The 22683-nt window shown below is 48.9% G+C and overlaps 1 protein-coding gene across 4 annotated transcripts in view; it reads left to right on the top strand.

The window, feature by feature from the left end:
* Positions 1 to 8562: 8562 nt before the first annotated feature.
* The window catches only part of LOC101593540 (core histone macro-H2A.1), a 61327-nt gene continuing 47206 nt past the window's right edge, over positions 8563 to 22683 (top strand). For all 4 annotated transcript variants that reach the window (XM_045151889.1, XM_045151887.1, XM_045151888.1 and 1 more), the window contains exons 1-2: positions 8563 to 8699; positions 18144 to 18346. In XM_045151889.1, coding sequence (XP_045007824.1) covers positions 18175 to 18346 — 172 coding nt within the window. In that variant the 5' untranslated portion in view covers positions 8563 to 8699; positions 18144 to 18174. The remainder of the gene's footprint in view (positions 8700 to 18143; positions 18347 to 22683) is intronic.

Genomic DNA, 22683 nt, shown 5'->3' with positions numbered 1-22683 from the left:
CTAACACACTTGGCCTCAACATTTCTTTGTGTTTCCAACATCTCAATTTTTTTTCTGAGTTTTTCCTGTGTGTTGCTGATATTCATCTATTTCACTGGTTTTTCTCATTCATTTCATTGACCCTTTCCTCTATATTGCTGACTCCTTCCCCATGTCCTGGGTTGAATTCCTCTGCTTGTTTCTATCCTCTTGGAGTCACTGGTCATTTTTCTGAGTAGACTTTGGAAGTCTTCATCTAACATTTTACCTATTTCAGTGTCTTTGAACTCAGTAGTTGAGGACTTATGATCTCTTGAAGAAATCGTGTTGCCTGGCTTTTTGTGCATTGCTTGGCTCAGATATCTTTTCTGGTTTGATTTGTGTATCTTCTTATTGAGCAGCTACTCTCAAGGGCTCAATGCCACTCAGAGAGGAGAATATGGAAATGCACAAATTCAGCTAAAGCTTAGTGATATGGTACCAATAAGCAAAGCTTTGTAAAACTGATATAGAATGGTCTATGAAGTTAAAAATTCTTTAGAGCAAGTGAATAATATAATGGAAACGTAAAGTGGAGAGAAGCAAGGTCAAATAAAGGAAAGGAAAAGGAAGTACAGAAGAATGCTACAGAGGGAAAAAGAAAAGAGCAAGAGATTAGAAAAAACAAAAACTGGGGGCTGGAGAGATGGCTTAGCAGTTATGGCACGTGCCTGCAAAGCCAAAGAACCTCAGTTCAATTTCCCAGGACCCTTGTAAGCCAGATGCACAAGGTGGCACATGCATCTGGAATTCATTTTCAGTGGCCAGAGGCCATTCTCTCTCCCTCTCTCTCTCTCTCTCTCTCTCTCTCTCTCTCTCTGTGTGTGTGTGTGTGTATGTATGTCTTTCTCTCAAACAAATCAATAAAGAACTGGTTTCCTGATAATAGGAAAATAAAAAATAGATTAGATAAGTGTAAAGTAGGAAAAATAAATAAAACATAAGTTTTTTTAAAATAAGCTATAATCAAAATATTACTAAAAATATGAGAGAGCAAAGGGAGAAAACAAGAGGCAAAAAAAGAGCAGAAAAAAAGGACAAAGAAAAAATATCCAAGAGTAAAAAAATGCATGAGCAAAACTAGATGAATGTATAAAGGGGAATAAAAAATAAGAAATATACATATATATACATATATATGCAAATATATATATACATATATATATATACATATGTATGCAAAATTCCTTAAAGTACTAAGAAGAAGTGACAAGTGAGGTTTTCAATACTGAGCCATCTTTATCACACCCTCTAGGGCTCAAGGACCATTGCACAGAAGTGGTGGTAGAAAGCATGTAAGAGCCAAAGGATGGGAAGGAGTTCCTTGCAATGCTATCTTACAGACACAGAGCTGTTGTTTAGTGCTAGGCCCATCAATAGGCTGTCAAGGATGATGGAGGAGGGAAAAAACCCACAAAAGGTATCAATATAGAAGAGATAATACTAAGAAAGAAGACAGGGTTCAGTGCAGGTGGTGGGGGACAGGAGATAAAGGAAGGTGGCGTGAGAGGGGAAAGAAGAAAACAAATGTTGATCTCAAAGAAGCAGAGAATGGGGTCTGGGAAGATGGCTCAGTGGTTAAAGGTGCTTGCTTACAAAGCTGGCTTGTCTGGGTTAAATTCCCAAGCAAAGTAAGCCAAACAGTTGTTATGTCATTTAGTGACATAAATGACTAAGAATTTAAATGTATATGCAATAAAATAAAACTAATGTAAATGTGCAGTTTAAAAAAGGGAGACCAGGTCTTTAAAAAAATGATTTATAAAAGATAAGGAGAGTAAAGTAACTTTGTGGGTCCTCAAGCATTGGAGACTGTCAAGTTATATGCACAGGAGGCAGGTGGTCAGTCCAACACACAGACTCTTGTCTTTCCTATGTTTTATGCTGGTATTGGACAAGTGTCTGATGGCTCTCAGAGTTGTCCACACTTTAGTAGCTTTCCTTGTGTATCAGGGTCCTCTGCTGGCCACAGTGAGCTTTGCAATCTGTGAGCTTGGCAGGCTCTCCCACCCTCCCGTGACTCCCCATTTCATATCCCCTGGAATGGCTAATTAGGGGTGATTCACACATGAGTGGGGAGTAGGAAGAAAACAGAACACCGGGATCATACGGGCAGAGGACCTGCCCTTATATATTCAGGACCTCCGAAATATGAATCGCTGTGCTGGAGAGACCTGGCTGTGAATGTCTAGTGTTCCTCCAGAACCTCTGAGTTCTTGGGCTCTGCAGTGCGGGTGGCAGACAGGTGGCTCTGGAAGCTGACCCACATTCAAGGCTGTCAGACTCCAGGGTTATTCTCAGTTAGTGAGATCTGCTCCCAGCCACTGATGGTGGGTCCATCTTTCTCCATGCACGTTACTGCTTGAGCCAAACCTCCTCCTCCATCAAGCCCTTCAGTTCTTCAGCATCTGTCTGGCCTTTCCATTCCCTACAACTGTCATCCTGGGGCTGTGGCAGATTAAATTCAGATTTCTTTTCAGACTCTGATTTGGGGCCTGTTTTCAGCCTACAGGGTATCTCAGTTGTAAACAATAGGTTCATTCTGAAGATGGTGCACAGCCACTGCCCTCCAAGTCAGTCTGCTGGAAGATTTTGTTTCATCAAATCCCGTAAGTGCATTGGAGGCTTGTGAGCGCTGTGAGCTTGGCCTCGGGTTGAACTGCCGGTCTTTTTGCACCAGGGCTGCCTTGTTCATCTATCATCTATCTATCTATCATCTCTCTATCCATTTTATTATCTATTTATTTATTTTACTTATTTATACATATGTGGGGGGGGCACTTCATGGCCTCTTGCATTTGCTAACAAATGCTTGAGCCACTCTGCTTATGTGTGCACGTGTGTACGTGTGTGCTTGGGAATTGGACCCAGGCTGGCAGCCTCTGCAAGTAAGCACCTTTATCCACTGAACCCTCTTTGCCCCCAAACTGACATTAGATGCTTGAGCCACCTTTTGCCTCTGGGTACTAGGGAATTGAACCCAGGCCAGCAGGCTTTGCAAACAAGACTTTAACCACTGAGCCATATCCCTAGCACCTCTGGCTTACTTTTTGGATGTGGCTTCTGTTCTGATCCTCATCCCACCTCCACCCCTACCAACCAGGAAGCCACATGGTTGGAGCTATGTTCAAATGGGCCCATTTTTTGCGTGTCATTTTTAAAAATATTATACTTATTTGAGAGAGAAAGAGAAAAAGGGAGAGAGGGAGAGAGAAAAAGAATGGGTGTGCCAAGGCCACTAGCCGCTCCAAACAAACTCAAAATACATGTGCCATCTTGTACATCTGGCTTTACTTGGTACTAGGGAATCAAACCTGCGTCTTTTGCGTTTGTAAACAAGCACCTTCACTGCTAAGCAATCTCTCCAGCCCTCATTTGTCTTTTTTTTCTTTGAATTTTCCAGGTATCCTATCACTGCCTTTGTGAATTTCAAAGTTCTTCCTCTTTTCAGAATAAAGCCTGTATTTATTTATTTATTTACTTACTTACTTACTTGTTTATTTATTTATTAATTATTCTGACTTCTCAACTGGGTCACTCAGAAGCAACTTCTAGCCTGCCATCTTAGTTGGAAATTTCTTTCTTATTTATTGTTTATTTTTTGTTTTTTAATTTTTTTTTTTTAATTTCAGAGAAAGAATTGGTATGCCAGGGCTTCAGCCACTGCAATTGAACTCCAGATGCTTGTGCCACCTAGTGGGCATGTGTGACCTTGCACTTGCCTCATCTTTGTGCATCTGGGTCACGGGGGATCTGGAGAGTTGAATATGGGTCCTTAGGCTTTGCAGGAAAGTGCCTTAACCACTAAGCCATGTCCCCAACCCACTTTTTTGGTTTTCTGACATAGGATCTCACGCTAGCCCAGGCTGACCTGGAATTTCAAACATTGGTCACCTTATTATACATCAGAAAGTCATAATTGATAATGTATCTGTCCTACCGATATGTCCTGTCAGAAAAGTTTTACATGTTGTGAAGTTGTCAAGAGCATGGTGGAAGATACAAGTTTTAAATTTTCTAAATTATTTCATTAATGACTCTCTTAATTCTTATGTGAATAGGTGTATGGGGGAGAAGAGGGGAAAGACCACGAATTGAGTTTGGAGCTAAGGTGCAAACAGTGCTTTGTGTCATCAGTGGAAAGAGTAACATAGTAAAAAACAAGTTAGCTTTTGTTATTTCTGTATTATTATGAAAGCAGTTTATTTATTTATTTGAGAGATAGACAGAGAGAAGCAGATAGAGAGAATGGCTTCCAGCCACTGCAAATGAACTCCAGACACATGTGCCACCTTGTGTCTGGCTTACATGGGTACTAGAGGAATCGAACCTGGGTCCTTCGGCTTTGCCAGCAAGCGCTTTAATGGCTCTCTCCATCCCAAAAGCATCTTTTTTTTTTTCTTATTGTCTCACCTGTAATTGCAGCTAAAGGAGTAAAATTTGAAAGTAGTTTTGATCCACAGACTTCAAGAGTCTCAAAGACCTCACAGCACTCTGCACCACATTTTGAGAAGCTGCTTAAATTCAGCCTTAATCCTTCAAACTGTATTTTCAGTCCAGCTCTAACCTCATGGGGGAGGGAAAACACCACCACACACTTCAATCTAGCCTCTACTCAGAGGTAATGCAGACTCTCCTCCTTCCCACAGATACCCTGGGGGGGGGGGAGCATCCCTGCCCCCTACCGTTTTTTTTTTCTTTTCCTTTCTTGGGTTTTTCGAGGTAGGGTCTCACTCTAGCCCAGGCTGACCTGGAATTCACTATGTATTCTCAGGGTGGCCACAAACTCATGGCAATCCTCCTACCTCTGCCTCCTGAGTGCTGCGATTAAAGGCATGCAACACCACATCTGGCCCCTTTGTTTTTTTTTTAAGTGTTTTTCTTTTTTTATTTACTTGAAAGAGAGAGAAAAGCAGACAGAGACAGAGAGAACGGGTGTGCCAGGGCCTCTAGCCACTGCAAACAAACTCCAGATGTCTGTGCTGCCATGTGCATCTGGCTTAGGTGGGTCTTGAGGAGTCGAACCTGGTCCTTAGGCTTTGCAGGTAAGTGCCTTAACCACTAAGCCATCTCTCCAGCCCTCCCTTTGTTATCGTCCCTTACAGCACGCCATTTGCTGCTTAGCAAACACAGGAGAGGGTAGTGTCTTACAAAGTCAGGCACAGTGTCCGCTGTAGAGAATAACTGTGGATCAGAGAAAGAGATGGTTAAGTTGTGGAGGAGTTGAATGCAGTCCTTGGGTGGAATGGAGCACACCAGTGAGCTAGCTGGGACAGTGTGGTGTGGTAGAAACACCAGAAGTCTGTCCCCAGCTTTCTTCGGCCACACCCCACCTCCTTGCGCACACACCTTTCTTCTGGTTTTATGAACTTACACGGACACCCACACCCTGACCTTCTGCACAGGAGGCCAAGGGGAATGGAGATTGTTCCCAACTGTATTATGAGGGTGTGGTGAGCAGTCTTAGAGATTCCTTTTGTACACACCTGGCTGTTACAGAGATATGCTTATAGGAGCAGGTCCCAGGGTCCGAGATCCTAGTTTGAAAACTCTTAACCCAGGTGGACAAACGGCCCATCAAGGAAGCCCAGAGGCGTTTGACTCCTGAACAGGGCTAAGCATCTCTGGTTTCCCCAGAACAGTACATTATTTGTGTTAATAAATAGTAATTTTTTAAATGACTGAATTAACAAATATTTAATTTTATCTCAAGTTTTAGTTTCAAACACAGCACTTTAATAAAAAAAAAATTAAGTGTTGGGGCTTGAATTAAGGGCCCTGCATAAGCTAAGCAAGCATTCTACCACTGAGCTACATCCTCAGACCTTAATAGAGAAAATATCACTATACATATATATGTATGTATAACCTATGTAAACAAGAGCTCTTCAGGATCTTCATTAATTTTTAAAAAATATATTTTATTTATTTATTTATTTATGAGAGAGAGAGAATGGCATGCCAGGGCCTCCAGCCATAGCAAGCCAACTCCAGATATATGCACCCCCTTGTGCATCTGGCTTACATGGGTCCTGGGGAGTCAAACTGGTATCCTTTGGCTTTGCAGGCAAGCGCCTTAACTGCTAAGCTATCTCTCCAACTCTCTTCATTAATTTTTAAGAGTCAAGGGGATCTAACTCCAAACCCCCTGATAAAAGGGTCACAAAGAACCACTGGGTTTAAAAGCAGGTGCTCAGCACTGGAGTAGGAACTTATAGGGCTCTATTGTAAATTGCCATGCATGTTATATCCTAGCAAAGAACTTGCTACATTGTATCTGTGTCCTAAAACCTTGTGGGAAGCTAAGTTTATAAGTGAGCAAATTATTATCTGGTGGAAGAAGATTCAACGCAGGCCAGCATTCAGCCTATGGCACAGGTATTGATAATTGCTTTTAATCAAGTTTACAGTGAGAATTGGAAAAGGGGAGATCAGAGAGATTTGGAAAAACTTGTAGTTTGTTCAAAAAAGCCAACATATAGTAAGGAAAAGCTGGTTTCAAAAGAGTTTAGGCCCACTAAGAAGAGACACAGTGCTTTGCACGGGTCTGTTTCAGGGCCCTGTCACTTGCTTGGAACACTCCTTCCCCAAATAACCACATGGCCTACTGTTAGTCCTTCATGTCCTTTCTTCAATGTTCTCTTCTCCAGGAGACTGGCCTAAACGCACTCCTGTCTCACATTTTCTTATTTTTTTTCCTTTTATTAAAATATGTATTTAGGGCTGACGAGATGGCTTAGTTAAGGCGCTTGCCTGTGAAGACTTAGGAGCCAGATTCGATTCCCTAGTACCCACGAAAGCCAGATACACGGGGAGGCGCATGTGTCGGGGGTTCGTTTATTTATTTGAGAGAGAGAAGTGGGGAGTGAGGGAGAGAATGGGCTTACCAGGGCCTCCAGGCACTCACTGCAAACAAACGCCAGTTGCATGTGCCACCTGGTGCAACTGGCATATGTGGGTACTGGGGAATTGAACCTGGGTCCTTAGGCCTTGCAGGCAAGTGCCTTAACCGCTAAGCCATCTCTCTAGCCCCTCACATTTTATATTACTTCTGCCCACCTCATTTTTTTTTTTTTCCTCCACAGCATTTATCCTATGTCTCCTTTGTGTCTTGCCCTTCTTTTCCCACCGGACTGCAAACTGCAGGAGAGCAGGGGCTTTCCTCTCCGGTTTTGTTCGCTGCCTTGTCTGCAGTACCCAGATTGACTAAGGGCTTAAAGTATGTATCTCCTCAGTACCGCATGGAAATGATGAGCGGATGATGTGTATTAGACGGTACTGCCTGTCTTTAAACAACGCAGAGCATCAAGGTGAAGGAACAAGTTGCCCTCTGGGGGCGGTAGGGGAGGGTCCTCAATTACCGTCCTAATCCCTAGCAGGGGTCCATTAAAACTTCACCTTAACCTTGAGCAATGTGTGTTATGCAGATTTAGCTCACAGCTGGGTGGCGAGCTGGCTTTGATCTCTACAGTTTGGAGGGTGGGAAAAGAGGCACTGTCCCTGGGTAAGCACCTGGGATGGTCACTGATGCCTTCAGGGGAAAAAACCGATTTAAGAATAGGCGGCTGGATTTTGCAGCCTTTCTTCTGGGTCGGCTTTTTTTTTTTTCCCACCCCCTTCTTACATGTGTGAGAAAGATTCACTGCTTGTAATAAATTCCAGCTTGGAGCCAATAACCAACAAACATTTGCTTAGTGGCAACGACTAAACTTCCATGCGCAAAGCAACAGCCCACTCCAGAGAGAGAGAGAGTGGGGTTGACTTTTCAAGGACCCCGCTGAGCCGAGAGGGAGCAGTGCAGGAGTCGGTCGCGGTGGCGGTGCCAACGAGGGCTTGAGACGGGCTTGCCTAGTCAAGTCAGCCGGGCTGGAAGGCGGAGGCGCGGGGAAGTTTGCGCTGGCAACATGGTGTCCCTTCGCCCTGTGCGGACGAGATGCCCTACGGGGCGAAGCCGCGAAAAGACTCGGGTCCGCAACCAGGCAAACAGTAGGTGCTCACAGGATACCCAAGCTGAGACGTGCCCGCAGGAGACGCATCTTCCGGGCCAGGAGGGCGGAGAGGGGGCGTGGGTGGTGGGAACGCGGATTGTGGCCGCTCGGATCTTTCCAAGAGCTGCGCTCCTGGAGCGTGCCGGGTCCGGCGTGCAGAGAAAGGATGCCCGGGGTGGGGGTGGGGGGTGGGGGGGATGGAGGGCAGTGATCCAGGCGCTCGGCACGGACGCAGCCGGGCTCAGACCCGCGGACGTGCAGGGGGCCGCGAGCGCTGGGGCGGGTGGTGGGGGGTCAAGGCCGGGGCGGCGCAGGGGAGGAGGGGTGCGTGTGGGGTTCGGGGGGGCGGGGGAGGGAGGGTGGCCGGACGCGCTGGGGACGGGATGGGATGTGACGAGCGGCGCGCTGTGCATTGTGGGAGCCCTGGGCCGCGGCGACTGGTTCCAGTTCACTCGGCGGCGGAGCCGGGCGGAGGGGGCGAGCGCGGGACGGCGCAGGCGGGAAGCGTGGAAGAAGAGGAGGAGGAGGAGGAGGAGGTGGAGGCGGAGGAGGCGGCGCGCGGGCCAGCAGGAGCGCCGACGGAGAAAAGGCGCGAGCGGGCCGGGAAGGCTCGGGGGCCGGATACCTTGTTGCCGCTGTTGCTGCCTCTACCCTCCGCCGCCGCCGCCGCTGCCGCTGCCTCCGAGCCGCCCCGTAAGTGCCGCTCGGGCCTCCTCGTACGCAGGGTCCCCGCCGTTCGGGTCCGGCCGCCGCCGCCGCCGCCGCGCGCGCGCGCGCCCCCTGGGAGCGGGTCCGGCCTGGCACCCGAGGCTCCGGCTGCTGGGTTCCGCGTCGGGCGGGCCTCGCCGCTACGGGGACGGCCTCCGCCGGGCCGCGCGGGACTCCCTCCCGCTGGTTTTGTTAAAAAGAAAAAAAGAAGAAGAAGAAGAAGACACAGCACGCGGAGCAAACCCGGAAACCCAACTTCTCTTCGAAGCGTAGCCCGCTTTGCCCTGCTTTTGTGGGCAGGAGGAGACACTTGGGCTTTCCTCCCACCCCCCCCACCTTCCCTTGTTGACCCAGCCGGAACTGGCGCGCGCGGGCCGGGCCGTCCCCCCCCCCCTCCTCCTCCTCATCCTCCTCCTCCTCCATCGTCCCCCGAGGACGCGCGCCAGGCCCCCGGGCCCGGAAGCCGCGGTGGGCCCACTTGGATGAGGGTCCGAGGCCCGCCGGCCCGCGCGTGGTCCTTCCTTGGCACAATAAGTCAGGCCCGAGCTCCCCGGGTGGAGGGGGCCGTGCTGTGGCCGGGCTGGCCCTGGATCTGCTCCGAGCTCGAACTGGGGGAGGAGGAGGAGGAGGAGTTGGATTAGGGGTGGTGGTGGGGGGGGGGGCTCTGGCGGGACAGAAGCCAAGAGGCAGGGGGAGGGAGTGGGGTTATGTCCAGGAACAGGCTGGAGGGGAGGGGGGGGGCCCGTGGATGCCCCGCTGCACTCGCTTGGCCTTTTGTTTGCTTTGTCGTGGAGAGAGGTGGTGGTGGTGGTGGTGGTGGTGGTGATGGTGTTTTAAGGTGACTCCGGGAAGGCTGTAGGCTCCTCCGGGTGGAGAGGGCCTGTAGCTGGGAGAAGAGAACTTGCTGGAGGTGGGGTGGGCGAAGAGCAGCGAGTGCGCCCCGATGGTGGATGGTGCTGGTTCTGTCACCTAACAACAGGTGTGCATGATGGTGGTATTCCCCTTCCTCACCCCAACAACATGATGCACTGACCGCTCAAACTGCTGGTCAGGAGGTTGCTGGAGACGTTCTTTGTAGATGATGTGAGTTTGAAAGTGAGTTTGAAAGTGAGCGACTTCTGTACAAACAGCTGAGGCCGACCTTCCAGAACTGTGTTCACCTTGAAGCCTTTGTAAGATTTTAATGATCCAATAAACAGCTTAGGAGAACAGACAATTAGAAAGACTTTCCTGCTAGCTTCCCCCTTTCCTAACACCTTTGTGGTTTGAGGTTTTACCGTTAAAGGGAAGGAAGTGTTTTTGTTGCACGGTTTCCTTCTGGGAGTCCTGGCTATGAGGCAGCATTAGGCTTGTGTGGGAGAACCACCTCTCCTCCTTAAGTTCCTGGTGGGCTGTCAGAGCTGTCATTGACTCTGAAATGGACACCTTATCTTGCAACTGCAATTGATATGCCCTGTACACAGTTGGCTAAAGCTGCGTGGCGGCAACTCAGTTGCATGGATACCCTCCCTCTAGGATGACTGTTTCTGAACTCCCCCCCCTTTAAAAGTGGCAAAATTTTTAAGACTTGAAAAATTCTCCCCTTCAAGTTTTACATCTCTCCAGTTCATTGTTTAATCTTCATTTGTTATTAATGCTGAGACCCTGCGGGGTAAGTCATGAGGTGTGTGGGGAAGGAGGATGTGAGTGAAGATAGTTAGTAGCAGGGCTTAATTTAGGCCGACCTAGGGAGAGCTCACATTTAATTAAACTTTGAGAGTTGTTTAGAACTTCACACATGACATCTGGGTTACTGACCTGGTTTTTTTTTTTTTTTTTTTTTTTTTTCTGTTTTCCAGCACATGGGCCCGGGTCAGGGAGAGACACAGCTCAGTCTGTCATTTCCTGTGGTCCTGGAGACAGTATAACTTGCAGTTCATCCTCATTCCCTCCCCATTGAGACAGGTGTGGAGTTAAAAGCTGCCCCAAGACACTTACAGGAGACTTATTTAAGTAAACTACAGCCTCTGGTTCTTATTCAAGCGTCCCTAAGTGTCGGTGATTGGCTTTACAGAGGCCCCCCGTTTTTGGAACATGAAATGGAAGGGGTGGGAGTGAATGGGGCCCATACTTGCCCTGTGAATCTCTTCCTCATGGGTAGGTTTAGGAGCACGAGGTTGCCTTAGCGCTTCTGCGTGCACCTGAGCACATCGGGCAGATCTTCATTCCAAAGAGTTGTATAGCTTGTTTGCCTGGCAGACTTGCCTGCCTGGCTGGTGTCTCGTAGTCCTTCACCAAATACTTCCTGAGATTCTGCGCCAGTTCAGGTAGTGGGGACTTAGGCATGATCAAGATATGTCCAGTCCCTGCCACAGAGAGCTGACCTTAGGAAAAGACAGCCATGTGGCTCTTAGGCAGCCAGTGCAAGAGGAACAGTGCCGTATCTGAGACTGAGTCCTGGTCCCGCATGAGAATGTCTAGGAGAAGTTGTCTGGGTGAGGGACAGAGGGGGACAGGTGTTTAAGGCCTGGGAAACCCATTTGCAGATCGCAGAATATAACAATAGAGGGCCTGTGGAGGAGAACCAGAGGCTTGGAAGACAGGACCTTAGAGTTGGGTGAGGCTAATAAGACAGACAGGCAAAAATCTGGAGTGGAACCACACTGATCCCAGGAAGGGCTCTGAGCAGGAGAGAACAGTGGTCGAATGTTCTCTCTCTCTCACTGGGAACTGCTCTGTTCAGTATTCAGCAGTACTGAGTACTGATGGTAGGTCTGACTGGGGTCCTACCCTTTGAAGGTCATATTTTAACTTTCCTTCTGATGACCTGCCCTTGCAGGGGTTATCTTTATCCTTTAAAAGGGAGAAGAAGTAGGTGGGACAGTTTCCTGGGTGAACTAGCAAAGTGACGTACTGTTACAGCGTGGGGCCTATCTGTCCCTCAGTACAGGTCAGGAAGCACACCATAGGGTACATGTGCAGAGATGAAGGGTCACGTTCCAACTAGCTTCCTGCTTGTAGAGAATGATACTTGTGTTTGGGTTTTGTTTCCCCCCTCCCCCCACCAGAAACCTAAGCCATGAGCAAGATACGTGTGCTGGAATGAAAGGCAGGTTTGAGGATCTATTTCTGTTTTATTTGGTCTGCCTCTTCTGTACTCAGGCCCTCCTTTCATTGAGGAAGGGACTGTAGCTTCTTTAACTGACAAGCTCATTTGATGATTTTGTGTTTAATGAATGGAGGGAGTTGTTTCAACCCCCATTGGCTAGAACAAGAACAAGTCTCTGTTCCAAGCCAATCGGAGTGCAGCCTGTGAACCCCATCTGTCTGAGAACAACGGTTGTGTAGTGTCTCCTCGTGCTTCTGGCATACAGCAGTAGAGCCACCGTCCCTCGTCCGGCAGGATAGGCGCAAAGAGAAGAGGGTGCTCCACCAGGATGGCTGTCCTTCCCTTCAGAATTGGTGTCTGTTTTGCCTTCCTGATCTCTGGAGTTGATGTAAGCTGACAAGAGCATGTGGATACGGCATGCCTCCAGCTGCAAAGAGCAGAGCGTGAGGCCTCCCGTATTGGCCGTGACATGAGCACTCGGATTCCTCCATGCTGGGGCAGGAGTTCCGGCTCTCTGACACAGCTCCCCAGCAGCTCTAATCAATGTTCATTCAGGATCAATTCACATGTATTTGTAGCTGAGATAATAAAAAAGACTTCATTCAGGATTGATCGCTCCAGTGGTTTCCTGAGTGCTCTGCTTAAGGGCCTTTTCTCTACAGCCTTGACAGGGGTCAGTGTCTCACAGGTGTGAAGAAGGTAAACTGTTTCCTCCCACCTGCATTGCTGTCTAGTAGTGAGGAGAGACATTGGTGGAGCCATAGATCTGTTGCAGTCATAAGCCTCTGTATGACTCATGTCCTAGCTATCAGGATTGGACCTCCTGGGAATCCCTAAGGTGGCCTCACAAACTCTTCAGTTTTTGAGAGTCTCAGCTCTTATGGGTACACATGAATGGTCCCAAGGAAGGTTCCAGATGTCCCAGAAGTCACGGCCGAGTCCTTGGCCTTTGGGGATGCAGCATCCTCCGCTGTGATGCTGACTACTGCCCAGCTCGCATTTGAAGTTCTGGGCAGCAGGCAGTGGTGGGTGCCTGGACCACAGTAGTGAACAGACTAAATTGATTCCAGGCAACAGAACATGTAAATAACTTGGTAATGCACGTCCATCCTGGTCACAGATACTTGCCACCAGCTTTCCCAGTCCCCTTGTGCTATGAGGACAAATTGTAACCTCCTGGTCATAGCTCAGATTGGGAGCAGACCCACTTCTCACTCGAGCCTGGTTTCTCTCTCCTACAGTTTTGTCTTTGGCGAAGATTTGGGTTTTTACAAACAAGGTTCATGCTTACTGTGATTAGTTTATAGTTAGAGGAGTTGCAGAGTGTGATCATCTGGTTTTTGTTACTTTAATGAGATACCTGAGGCAGGCTATTCTAAAGAAAAGTTTTGGGAGTATAAGATCAAGGGGCCACATCCAGTGGTGGTGGTCTTTTTGAGAATCCTGAAGTGCGTAGAGCATCAGCATGGGGCAGGAACTGCACCTGTTTGTGTGTGTTCTTGCAGTTTCTTTCCTTTTATAAAGCCACCAGGATTAAATCATGGAGGAGGCGCCATCCTAGTTATTGTTCAACCCCTCCTCCACCAAATATGGTAGTCAGATTAAGTTCCCATCCTCTGAAAACCTCAGAGTGGGGATCAACTTTCAGCCCCAGGAAGCCTCTGGGGACTCTCAGAGCACAGCTCAACCAGCACACAGGGGTGATGAGCACAGACAGGGGTGGCAGGGTTTTCATGCGTGAGGGGCCACCATGCTGCTGTACAATGGTAATTGGCTGCAACTTTTGTGTCTTCAGAGTGCATGGGGGCTCTCAGCAGGCCAGGGCTCCTGAACAACTAAAAAGGCCACCATCGTGAACAGTGGGCCAGCAAGGAAGTTAGCTCCTCTGAGAGCAACTCCAGTGCCATGAAAAGAGGCTAAGTGCCCAGGAGGTCACTTTGTTTGTGATATAGGGTTGTCCATCCCTCAGATCAGGCCGCATGCAGAACACGGGTCAGACAGGGCCCAGCAGTCCTGGGCTGGTCACTGAGACCAAGGCCACAGGTCAGCTTTCAAACTGGTTTATTGTGTGACAGAAATGGCCTGTTTCCTCATTTTTTCCCCTCTGGTTTTGCAAGGTAAGGTCTTGCCCTAGCCTAGGCTGACCTGGAATTCACTGTGTAGTCTCACTATGGCCTCTAACTCACAGCATTCCTCCTACCTTTGCCTCCCGAGTGCTGGGATCAAAGGTATGCACCACCATGCCTGTCGTTTTTCTTTTTTTTCTGGGAAACTATCTGAAGTATATTTCCCAACCTCTTTTGTCATTAGGTGTGGCTATGTAACCAGGATCTGCCTTATTGATCATGGTCAACGTTAGTGTGCCCCACTTTTAGGGCCAGCTCCTAAAAGTCTGCATGTATTTGCCTCCATGATGTTACCATGTTAGAAATCAAGCACGGATGATGTCAGAGTCATAGATGGAAGAGGGAGTTACCATATGGAGAAGATGCATGGGCCAGTCATGGACTTGTATTAGTCTGTTTTCTGTTACTATCATGAAGTACCTAAAATAGGTAACTTTATCAAGACAGTTTTGGAGGTTCAAGGGCGTGGTTCCAGCATCAGCTTAGCTCTAGTGACAAAATCCTAGCAGGTATCATCACAGCGGTGGAAATTCATGCAAGGGAAAGTGATAACAGCATGGGATCCTAAGCCAGCGAGCAGTTCAGGGGAGGGGCAGTAATATCACCCTATTAGCCCCACCTGGTAAAGTCCTGACCCATCTTAACATCACCACAATAGTGACCAAACTTCCAACACACAAACGTTTGGGTTTCATTTATATCCAAACCATAGCATGACTTCATGAGTGAGAAATAACTTGTAGGGACTTAATCGTACTAGTAGCCTAGTAGCGCCTTGGCCAGTGCGAATGTCTCTGAGGCCCGTTCTGCGGGGAGTAGCCTCCTCTTATCTACATTCCGTTGTTGTGCTTCATGACTGAGGGAGTGTCGCGCCCTTTATACACATACTCAGTTAATTCTCCCACCAGTCCCTGGAGGTCTTTTCTTCCTTCATTTCTACTTGGCAGTTGACAAAAGAGGTTCAGAGGGATTAAGTCACTTACCCAAGGCCACATGCCAGCCAGTGGCAGAGCCATGATGAGAAGCAGATCATGTTGAGATCATGATACTCAATAACTTCTTTCCCCACTGTCCCCGCGGGTGCTGAGCAGGAGCTGCTTGTCTGTCAGGAGACCCCTGAGCAGTGGGTGTGGTCTACACAAGTTTTTCTGGAGACTGCACACAGCGAGGAGGCGATTTGCAAAGGAACGTTTCGTTTCAAGCACTCCAAGCTGCTGAATGCCTGGGGGTGGGGTGCAGGGTTCAAGAGTCTTACCCATCACGGGGAACTGTAGCTAGAGTACAGAAAGAATGCAGGATCCATGACGAACCCCTGCAGTACAGCCCCCGGGGCAAGGGCAAGGACAAGGACCTGAGGCTGCTGCTTTGGCAAGGAGCCAGGCTCAAGATGAGACATGAAGATGTTTTTCCAGCAGGGTGGCACTGGGTACCCAGGAGGACCCTTGAGACCATTCCTGAATGAGTCGCCTACAGTGACTGGCATCCAGTCACTTGGAGTCAGTTGAGCTGGGCATATGCACAAATATGTGCATATGTGCTATGGGGACATGGGACAGTCAGTCAGTCAGGCCTTATCCAGGGCCAAGAAATCTCTGTGACTAAAGGGGCATATGAGCATCCATTCACAAGGGTGACAGGAAAACAAAGGACATTCCACGTAGGAGAAACAGCATGTTGAAAGACATCCTTGACATGCTCAGGAAGTCAGGAGTGGTGAGGGGCACTTGAATGCCAGCAGTGGTACCAGGAGACTGCTGGGGAAGCAGGTGAAGGGTGCTTTCTGTGGCTGGCTCAGAGCTTGGCTAGTCAGAGGAGACAGCAGGTAGCTGTGGTATCTGGAGAAAGCTGGGACAGTGAAAGGTAATGAGACTGAAACAAGTCGGGGGGGGGGGAGGGGAGCAGATGCCAGGAAATTGAGAAGTTTATCAGGTGGACTGGACAGAGATTGACTAATACTTGGTTGCCGTGGCACTGGCAGGGAAGTACGGGGTCAGGCTGATTCCAACTTAGGTATCTTGGTGTGTCATGGGGTTAAAAGACCCAGAGCAGTTCAAGGTACCCATGGGGCTGGTAAGTCTGCCCTTGACATAGGCAGTCAGGACAGCTCATGGACTCAACCGTCATAGGGACAGGGACTGTAGGCACAGACACTCAGTCACTCAGAGAGTATGTCAAGATCTGACAGGTCCTTTTGCTCATGACCTTTCCAGAACAATGTCTGCTGTCCACAGAGACAGTGCCAGACACCCCTGCAGGTGTCCTGGGGAGCAGGGCTTCAGTCTGTATCTGTCCTAAAGGGGCTGGGGTTGCCATAGTCTGTGACCGCGGGACTCCCGTGCTGAAAGAAGGGAAACATTTGGATTACAACTCACAAGGCCTTGGTGTTGTTGGTTTGTGCAACACATTTGTAGTAAAACCGGAGACTTCCTGTAAACCAGTGACCACTCACTGAAAACAGACACATGTGCGTGCTTCCAAGTCCCTGCCTCGTGGGCATGTCTCAGGCATTGCAGTACCCCTGGAAGGGCCAGATGGGCTCCTCTAGCACTCTGAAGCCTTAAGACCTGTGTGCCTGTGGTAGCATGGAGCAGGGCTCTCCTCCCAGAGCCAGGACCACCTCCCCCTGCCGGGACTGGTGGTATAGCTGCCCCGTGGGCCCGTCCACAAGTTGTGTTGTCTGCGGCCCTCGCAGCCGTCCCTCTGTGTCAGGAAGTTAGCAGGTGGGGACTCCAGTCCCCAGGATCAGGTTGAGTGTCAGAATAACCAAGACTCCTAGTCCTGGGGCCTCCATGGTCACAGAGGTATAGCCTTTTAGAACTACAGGGGCGCACCCACCGTGGAGCCTGACCTCAGTGTCTCAGCCCGTGGGAGGCCCGTCCACTTGCAGTCCTAGCACCGGAGGTCTATAGAGGAGCCTCAGAGACTCCAGAACCAGCTGGGGTCCCACACAGCCCCCCTACCAGCACTTCAAACTGGCCCTTTGAAGCACTCGCTGTGCTGATCACTGAAATGACTATGGAGTTACTTATTTTCTGTCTTTCACCACCAGCTCGGGAGGACAGGGACCTCAGCCCAGCACAGTTCCTCCTGTGCCCGCATGAGTGGTTAGATGTCTCTGTGAAAGCCTCTGCTGCCCTGGGAGGGCGGTCGTAGGTAGCCCTCCATGCGCTTGCAGTCTGATGGGGGAGATGGAAATGGTGTACGGCATTGCTGTGGCCTGAAGTTTATGGGGCCCAGAGTGGTCAGGTTCAAGCACTCAGGGTAGATGAGCAGAAGGCAAGGACAAAAGAAGGTGGCAGGCACCAGAGGGAACCTCTGGGGCGTCCTGTGGGGGAGTTTAGGTCACGGTGGTATAAAGCAGAACTGGGCAGATGCTCCATGCCTAGTAGGGCATTGTATGGAGATCGGGAGTCCTGGTTTTATTTTGCCAGTGGTAACCCCAGCAGACTTTTAGGCCAGGGTCAGGGTATATCCTGATGTGCATGTGTGTCTATACCAAGATTGGCTGGCCTGAGGGGTAGAAGATAGGCTGGAGGCAGGGTGGCTAAGTGAGGGAGATGTTGGCAGATGTCTGTGCTATCTAGTTAAGACTGAGACGTGCCGGAGGCAGTTATGGGGAGCATTTTGTGGGCCGAGGGCTGTTTGCATAGGGTTGGAGGAGGAGCAAGGAGGGAAGACTCCTCCTCCCCATCTCTAGTGGGCTAGATTTTGCTCAGGAGACCATTTTTTCAACCCAGCTCTCTGTGGCCCGCCACTCCTTCCTCTGCCAGGTCAGGATAGTTCCTGTGAGAACCCATGTATCTGTCTGGCTTTCCAACTTCACTCCAAGTGCAGGAAACACTCTTCTTTCCATTTTACTGAAGATTTATTACTCCAGTCTCGAGTGTATGAAAATGCAATTATTAAATAAGTATGTGGAACGTAACCAGGAAGCCCCATTTTCTTTTATATTATGAGGCATAAAGACCAGGCACTTAAGAGCAGTTATTGTCAGTGTAACATTTAAATGGAAGTGACTTGGTAAAATCGACGTGATGGGATAAGATGTGCAAAGCTGTGCCTTCTCTTTCCAGGTGCCAAGCAGTTCCATTAGAGCACACTGGCTGGGTAGGAGGACGCGGGTGCTCCTGTGTCTGTCATAGGACCACAGTGTGCCTAGAAATGGTGGGGTGTGCCGTGCTCCGATTTTGACTGGTGTGTCTCTTGCCTTGGCAGTGTGTAAGGATCCACTTCCAGGACCACCGCCATGTCAAGCCGCGGTGGGAAAAAGAAATCCACCAAGACCTCCCGGTCAGCCAAGGCGGGAGTCATTTTCCCTGTGGGGCGGATGCTGCGGTATATCAAGAAAGGCCACCCCAAGTACCGGATTGGAGTGGGGGCACCTGTGTACATGGCTGCCGTGCTGGAGTACCTGACTGGTGAGTGTGCCCTGGCCAGCTGCAGACATCGTGCTCAGATGTGGCAGGCTGGTGGCTTCCCAAGGACTATAAGGACCTTTGCCCACTTCTTAGATGTGAAAGCTCATAAGGACAACTGTCATGAATCCGGGCGTGGTGGCGCACGCCTTTAATCCCAGCACTGGGGCGGCAGAGGTAGGAGGTAGGCAGAGGTACTTTTATAGATGGAGAGCCTGGTATGTGAGGTAGGCATTATTTTTCTCACTTGTAAATGAGGAAACAGGAACTAGAGTCTGTGAGTTCGAGGCCAGCCTGAGGCTACACAGTGAATCCAGGTCAGCCTGGGCTAGAGTGAGATCCTACCTCAAAAAACAAAACAGAAAATCCTCACATGGGTTCACTAATTGTTGTACTGCCCCATTTGTTTGCCTTACATCCTCTATCTGGCATGTGCCCACAGATGCTGCTGGATTTGTGCTTGCTAGACACCATATTTTGAAATTTCCTCAGTTATGCCAATAAGGTCCTTTATGATCTTGTTTGGTTTCCTTTCCCACTTCAGGGTACATTTCAGGGTCGTACTTTACATATGGCAGTCAGGTTTGCTGAGCCTAGTCTTACTTCATCTTGAGCAATTTTCCAGAGGGAATGTGTGTGTGCAGAGGCCAGAGGAGAACTTTAGGTGCCTTTCTCTCACTCCTCTGTACGTCCTCGAGATGAGGTCTCTCCCTCAACCTGGAGCTGCTGTGTTTTGGTCAGTGAGCCCCAGAAATCTTCCAGTCTCCACTGTCCTCCCCATGGACTGGGATTACAGATGTGTGTGGCCATGCCCAGCTTTTTCCATGGGTGGTTCTAGGGAATGAAGCTTGTGCAGGCCCTCAAGCTTAAGTGGCAAGCACCCTGAACCACTCCCCAGCCTCTCTGTTGTGACACTGGCATCATGAAGCATCCAGGCCAGTTGTTTTTCAGACCATTCTTGACCCTGGGCACGTCTCTCGCTTAGAGAAGAAGGCATTACTTCACCACAGTGGTGACGCCCTTCTAGTGTGCATCACGCTGAGAGGCACTTGGCTTGGGATTGTGCTTGTTCTTTCAGAGGTAGGGCACCTGCTGAATTTTAGCTGTCTTTTTTAAAAAAAAAAGTATTTATTTATTTGTTTAGTTGAGATTGAGAAGAGGCAGAGAGAAAGAGAGAATAGGCATGCCAGGGCTTCCAGCCACTGCCAACGAACTCCAGATGCATGTTCCCCCTTGTGCATCTGGCATATGGGTCCTGGGGAATAAAACCGGGCTCCTTGGGTTTTGCAGGCAAATGCCTTAACTGCTAAGACGTTTTCCCAGCCCATTTTGGCCCTCTTTATCAGTCTTACCAGAGTCCCTTATTACCATGGTGGTTATGAAATAAATATTTCCATTTCTGTATTTTTTAGATGGCATTCTGTCAGTCAGAACTCACCCTCCACCCTTCTTATTTTTTTGTGTTGCCAGCCTTGGCTCGTGGATTGGTTAACTTGGTGTGTTATATTCCTCTTATACCATCATCACTCGTTTTAATGTTCAAATTCTCTCAAACTGAACTGAACTTTACTTTTGATGTCCTTTTGTCTTTTACGTCAAAACCATCTCCATTGGTTTCCAGACATTTCCTTGCCCTTGAGTTCAGTTATGTGTCCCAGGCTCACCCAGGCTTCCTTGCCCGGGGCTTAGAATCAGTCTCTCTCCAAGGGGTCGCTGGTCCTTTATACAGGTCTGATCTTACCTGTGGCCTCATAAAAATCGAGGGAGAAATCTGGGCAGAACAGATGCTTCCCGCTTTTAGTGAGGGGCAAACCAGACTCCAAAGCATCAGAGGATTTGCATAGGCCTGCACAGACCCTTTCAGCAGCCAACCAGGCCTTGACCCTCCTGTCCTGTGATGCCACTTACTCATCCGGTATGTTTGGCAGGCGTCAGGAAATAGCTCTTCTGGTTCTTGTAGCCATCTGGCCTCTAGCACAAAGAGAGATTCAGCAAGAAGGGTGCCTTTTCTCTTCCTAGTGGCACGGACAACAGGAGAGTTGCTGAGCCGCTCCTGCTGCCCACACCTCTCAGTAGGCAAGCGTAAGACTTCCCCAGAGTGGACACAGCTACGAGGGACATCAAGCTCTCAGCTTCTGTTGTGATCATGCTGCCTTGAGAAGTAGTCATTGTGGTCTGTTCAGGATGGGTTTGGGACTTTGGACTCTGTTCTGGGATATACTTTTATAGGTGGAGAACCTGGTATGTGAGGTAGGCATGATTTTTCTCACTTGTAAATGAGGAAACAGGAACTAGAATTCAGGTGTGTTTAGCATGGGAAGTCAGCCAGACAGGCCAGGGAAGGAGTGACTGGATAGGAAACAGAACTCGGTTGTTCTTGCATAGCCATTTATACTCACTGTGACCTGTGGTGAGCCACTTAACCTCTCTAGACTCTGCTTTTCTTACAACTCAAAATGGAGACAGCTGTTCCAGGCTCCTGTGTGAGCCAGGGGAGACTCTGAGTGTGATGGGAGGGAAAGCTGCTATGCTGGGTCAACTCAGCAGCCCATGTTCATTGGCTTCCACACACCATCATGCCCCTGCCGCCAAGGTGCTCACAGATGCTTGTGAAGTTTGGCTGAAATTTAGTTAAGTAAAGGTTAAGTGCAGCACCAATTTTATTTCTTCCCTGTGGTTTCCTTGATCTTGTTGGAGGATACCACCATTGAACGTTGCAGGCAGCACTCCCTGGGCCACACAAGAGATCTGTGCGTACCCTCGTCTGGTTCCCAATCGGAGCCCAGTGCTCTTGAGGTCAAGAGCCTAGCACCCTTGACCAGATGATGTTGGAGACCTCGACTCTGGTACACCTCCACTGGCCCCTACAACGGTTACCACGCACAGTGGTCCTTTCAGAGGATAATGGGACCGCAAGGCCCACCCTAGCACTGCAGCTGGAAAAGGAGCTCAAAGCAGTTCCTTACCCAGTGTCAGCCCTGTCAGCTCTTGTATAGTAAAGAGGGAGACGTTCTTTAAGTTTTACAAAGGCCTTCCGGGGAGTAGGGCTGTTGCCACCAGAACCAAGCCTGTCCTTCCTCTGCACTGCTCATTCTTTGGCATGACCATTGCCCGATGCTGCCCTCTCATGGCCTGGCTCAGGGGACCTCAGGAGAGTGTCCTGTCACTTCTGTGGTAACTGGCTCCTTTTTCCTGAGGGTAGAGGAACCAAGCAAGCTTTGGGGCCCAGTGAACACAGGAAGAACGTGTAGAACAAGTTAAACATGTCTTCTTTCCTGTGGACTCCACCTGTGGGATCCGTGTCTTTTGATGGTACATATTTTCAGATTTTTTTTTTTTTTTTTTTGAGGCAAGCCCAACAGACTGGCCTATTTAAAAAAAATTTTTAATGTGAGAGAGTGAGAGCTAGTGATAAAGAGAGAGAAAGAGAACTGACGTGCCAGGGCCTCCAGCTACTGTGATCAAACCCCATGTGCACCGCCTTGTGCACTGGTTCAGCTCACGTGCTTGCATCACCTTGTGCGTCTGCCTTACGTGGGATCTGAAGAGTCAAATATGAGTCTTTAGGGCTCGCAGGCAAGTGCCTTAACTTCTAAGCCATTTCTCTAGCCTTATTTCTTAAAATTTAATGTAATTTTTGGTTTTTCGAGGTAGGGTCTTCCTCTAACCCAGGCTGACCTGGAATTCACTCTGTTATCTTAGAGTGGCCTCAAAGTGATCCTCCTACTTCAGCATCCCAAATGCTGGGGTTAAAGGCAGGCGCCACCAAGCCTGGCCCAGTTACTTATTCTTCTAATGGTGCTTTTTGCCTCCAATTACTAGAAAAATTTTTAAATTTTTTTAAATTAATTTATTTGAGAGAGAGGATATGCACACTAGGGCCTCTAGCAATTGCAAACTAACTCTAGATGCTTGTGCCACCTCATGTATCTGGCTTTATGTGGGTCCTGGGGAATTGAACCTGGGTCCTTTGGCTTACTCTCCAGCCCTTAATACCTTTTTTTAAAAAATATTTTTTATTCAATTTGGGGAGAGTGAGTATGGACACACCAAGACCTCCTACCACTGCAAACAAACTCCAGATGCATGCACCACTTTGTGCACCTGGCTTTACGGGGGTACTATAGAATCAAACCCAGGCCTTCAGGCTTTACAAGCAAGTACCTTGAACCACTAAGCAATCTCTCCAGCCTCTAAATGTCTTAGTTTATTTTTTTGTAGGCAGAGAGTAAGAGATAGGAAAAAGAGAATGGATGTGCCAGTGTCTCGTGCTCCTGAAGACAAACTCCAGACACATGCACTACTTTGTGTATCTGGCTTTATGTGGGTACTGAAGAATT

Source organism: Jaculus jaculus, chromosome 6 (genome assembly GCF_020740685.1).
Source record: "Jaculus jaculus isolate mJacJac1 chromosome 6, mJacJac1.mat.Y.cur, whole genome shotgun sequence".
NCBI lineage: Eukaryota > Metazoa > Chordata > Mammalia > Rodentia > Dipodidae > Jaculus > Jaculus jaculus.
This window is presented reverse-complemented; position numbering and strand designations above follow the sequence as displayed.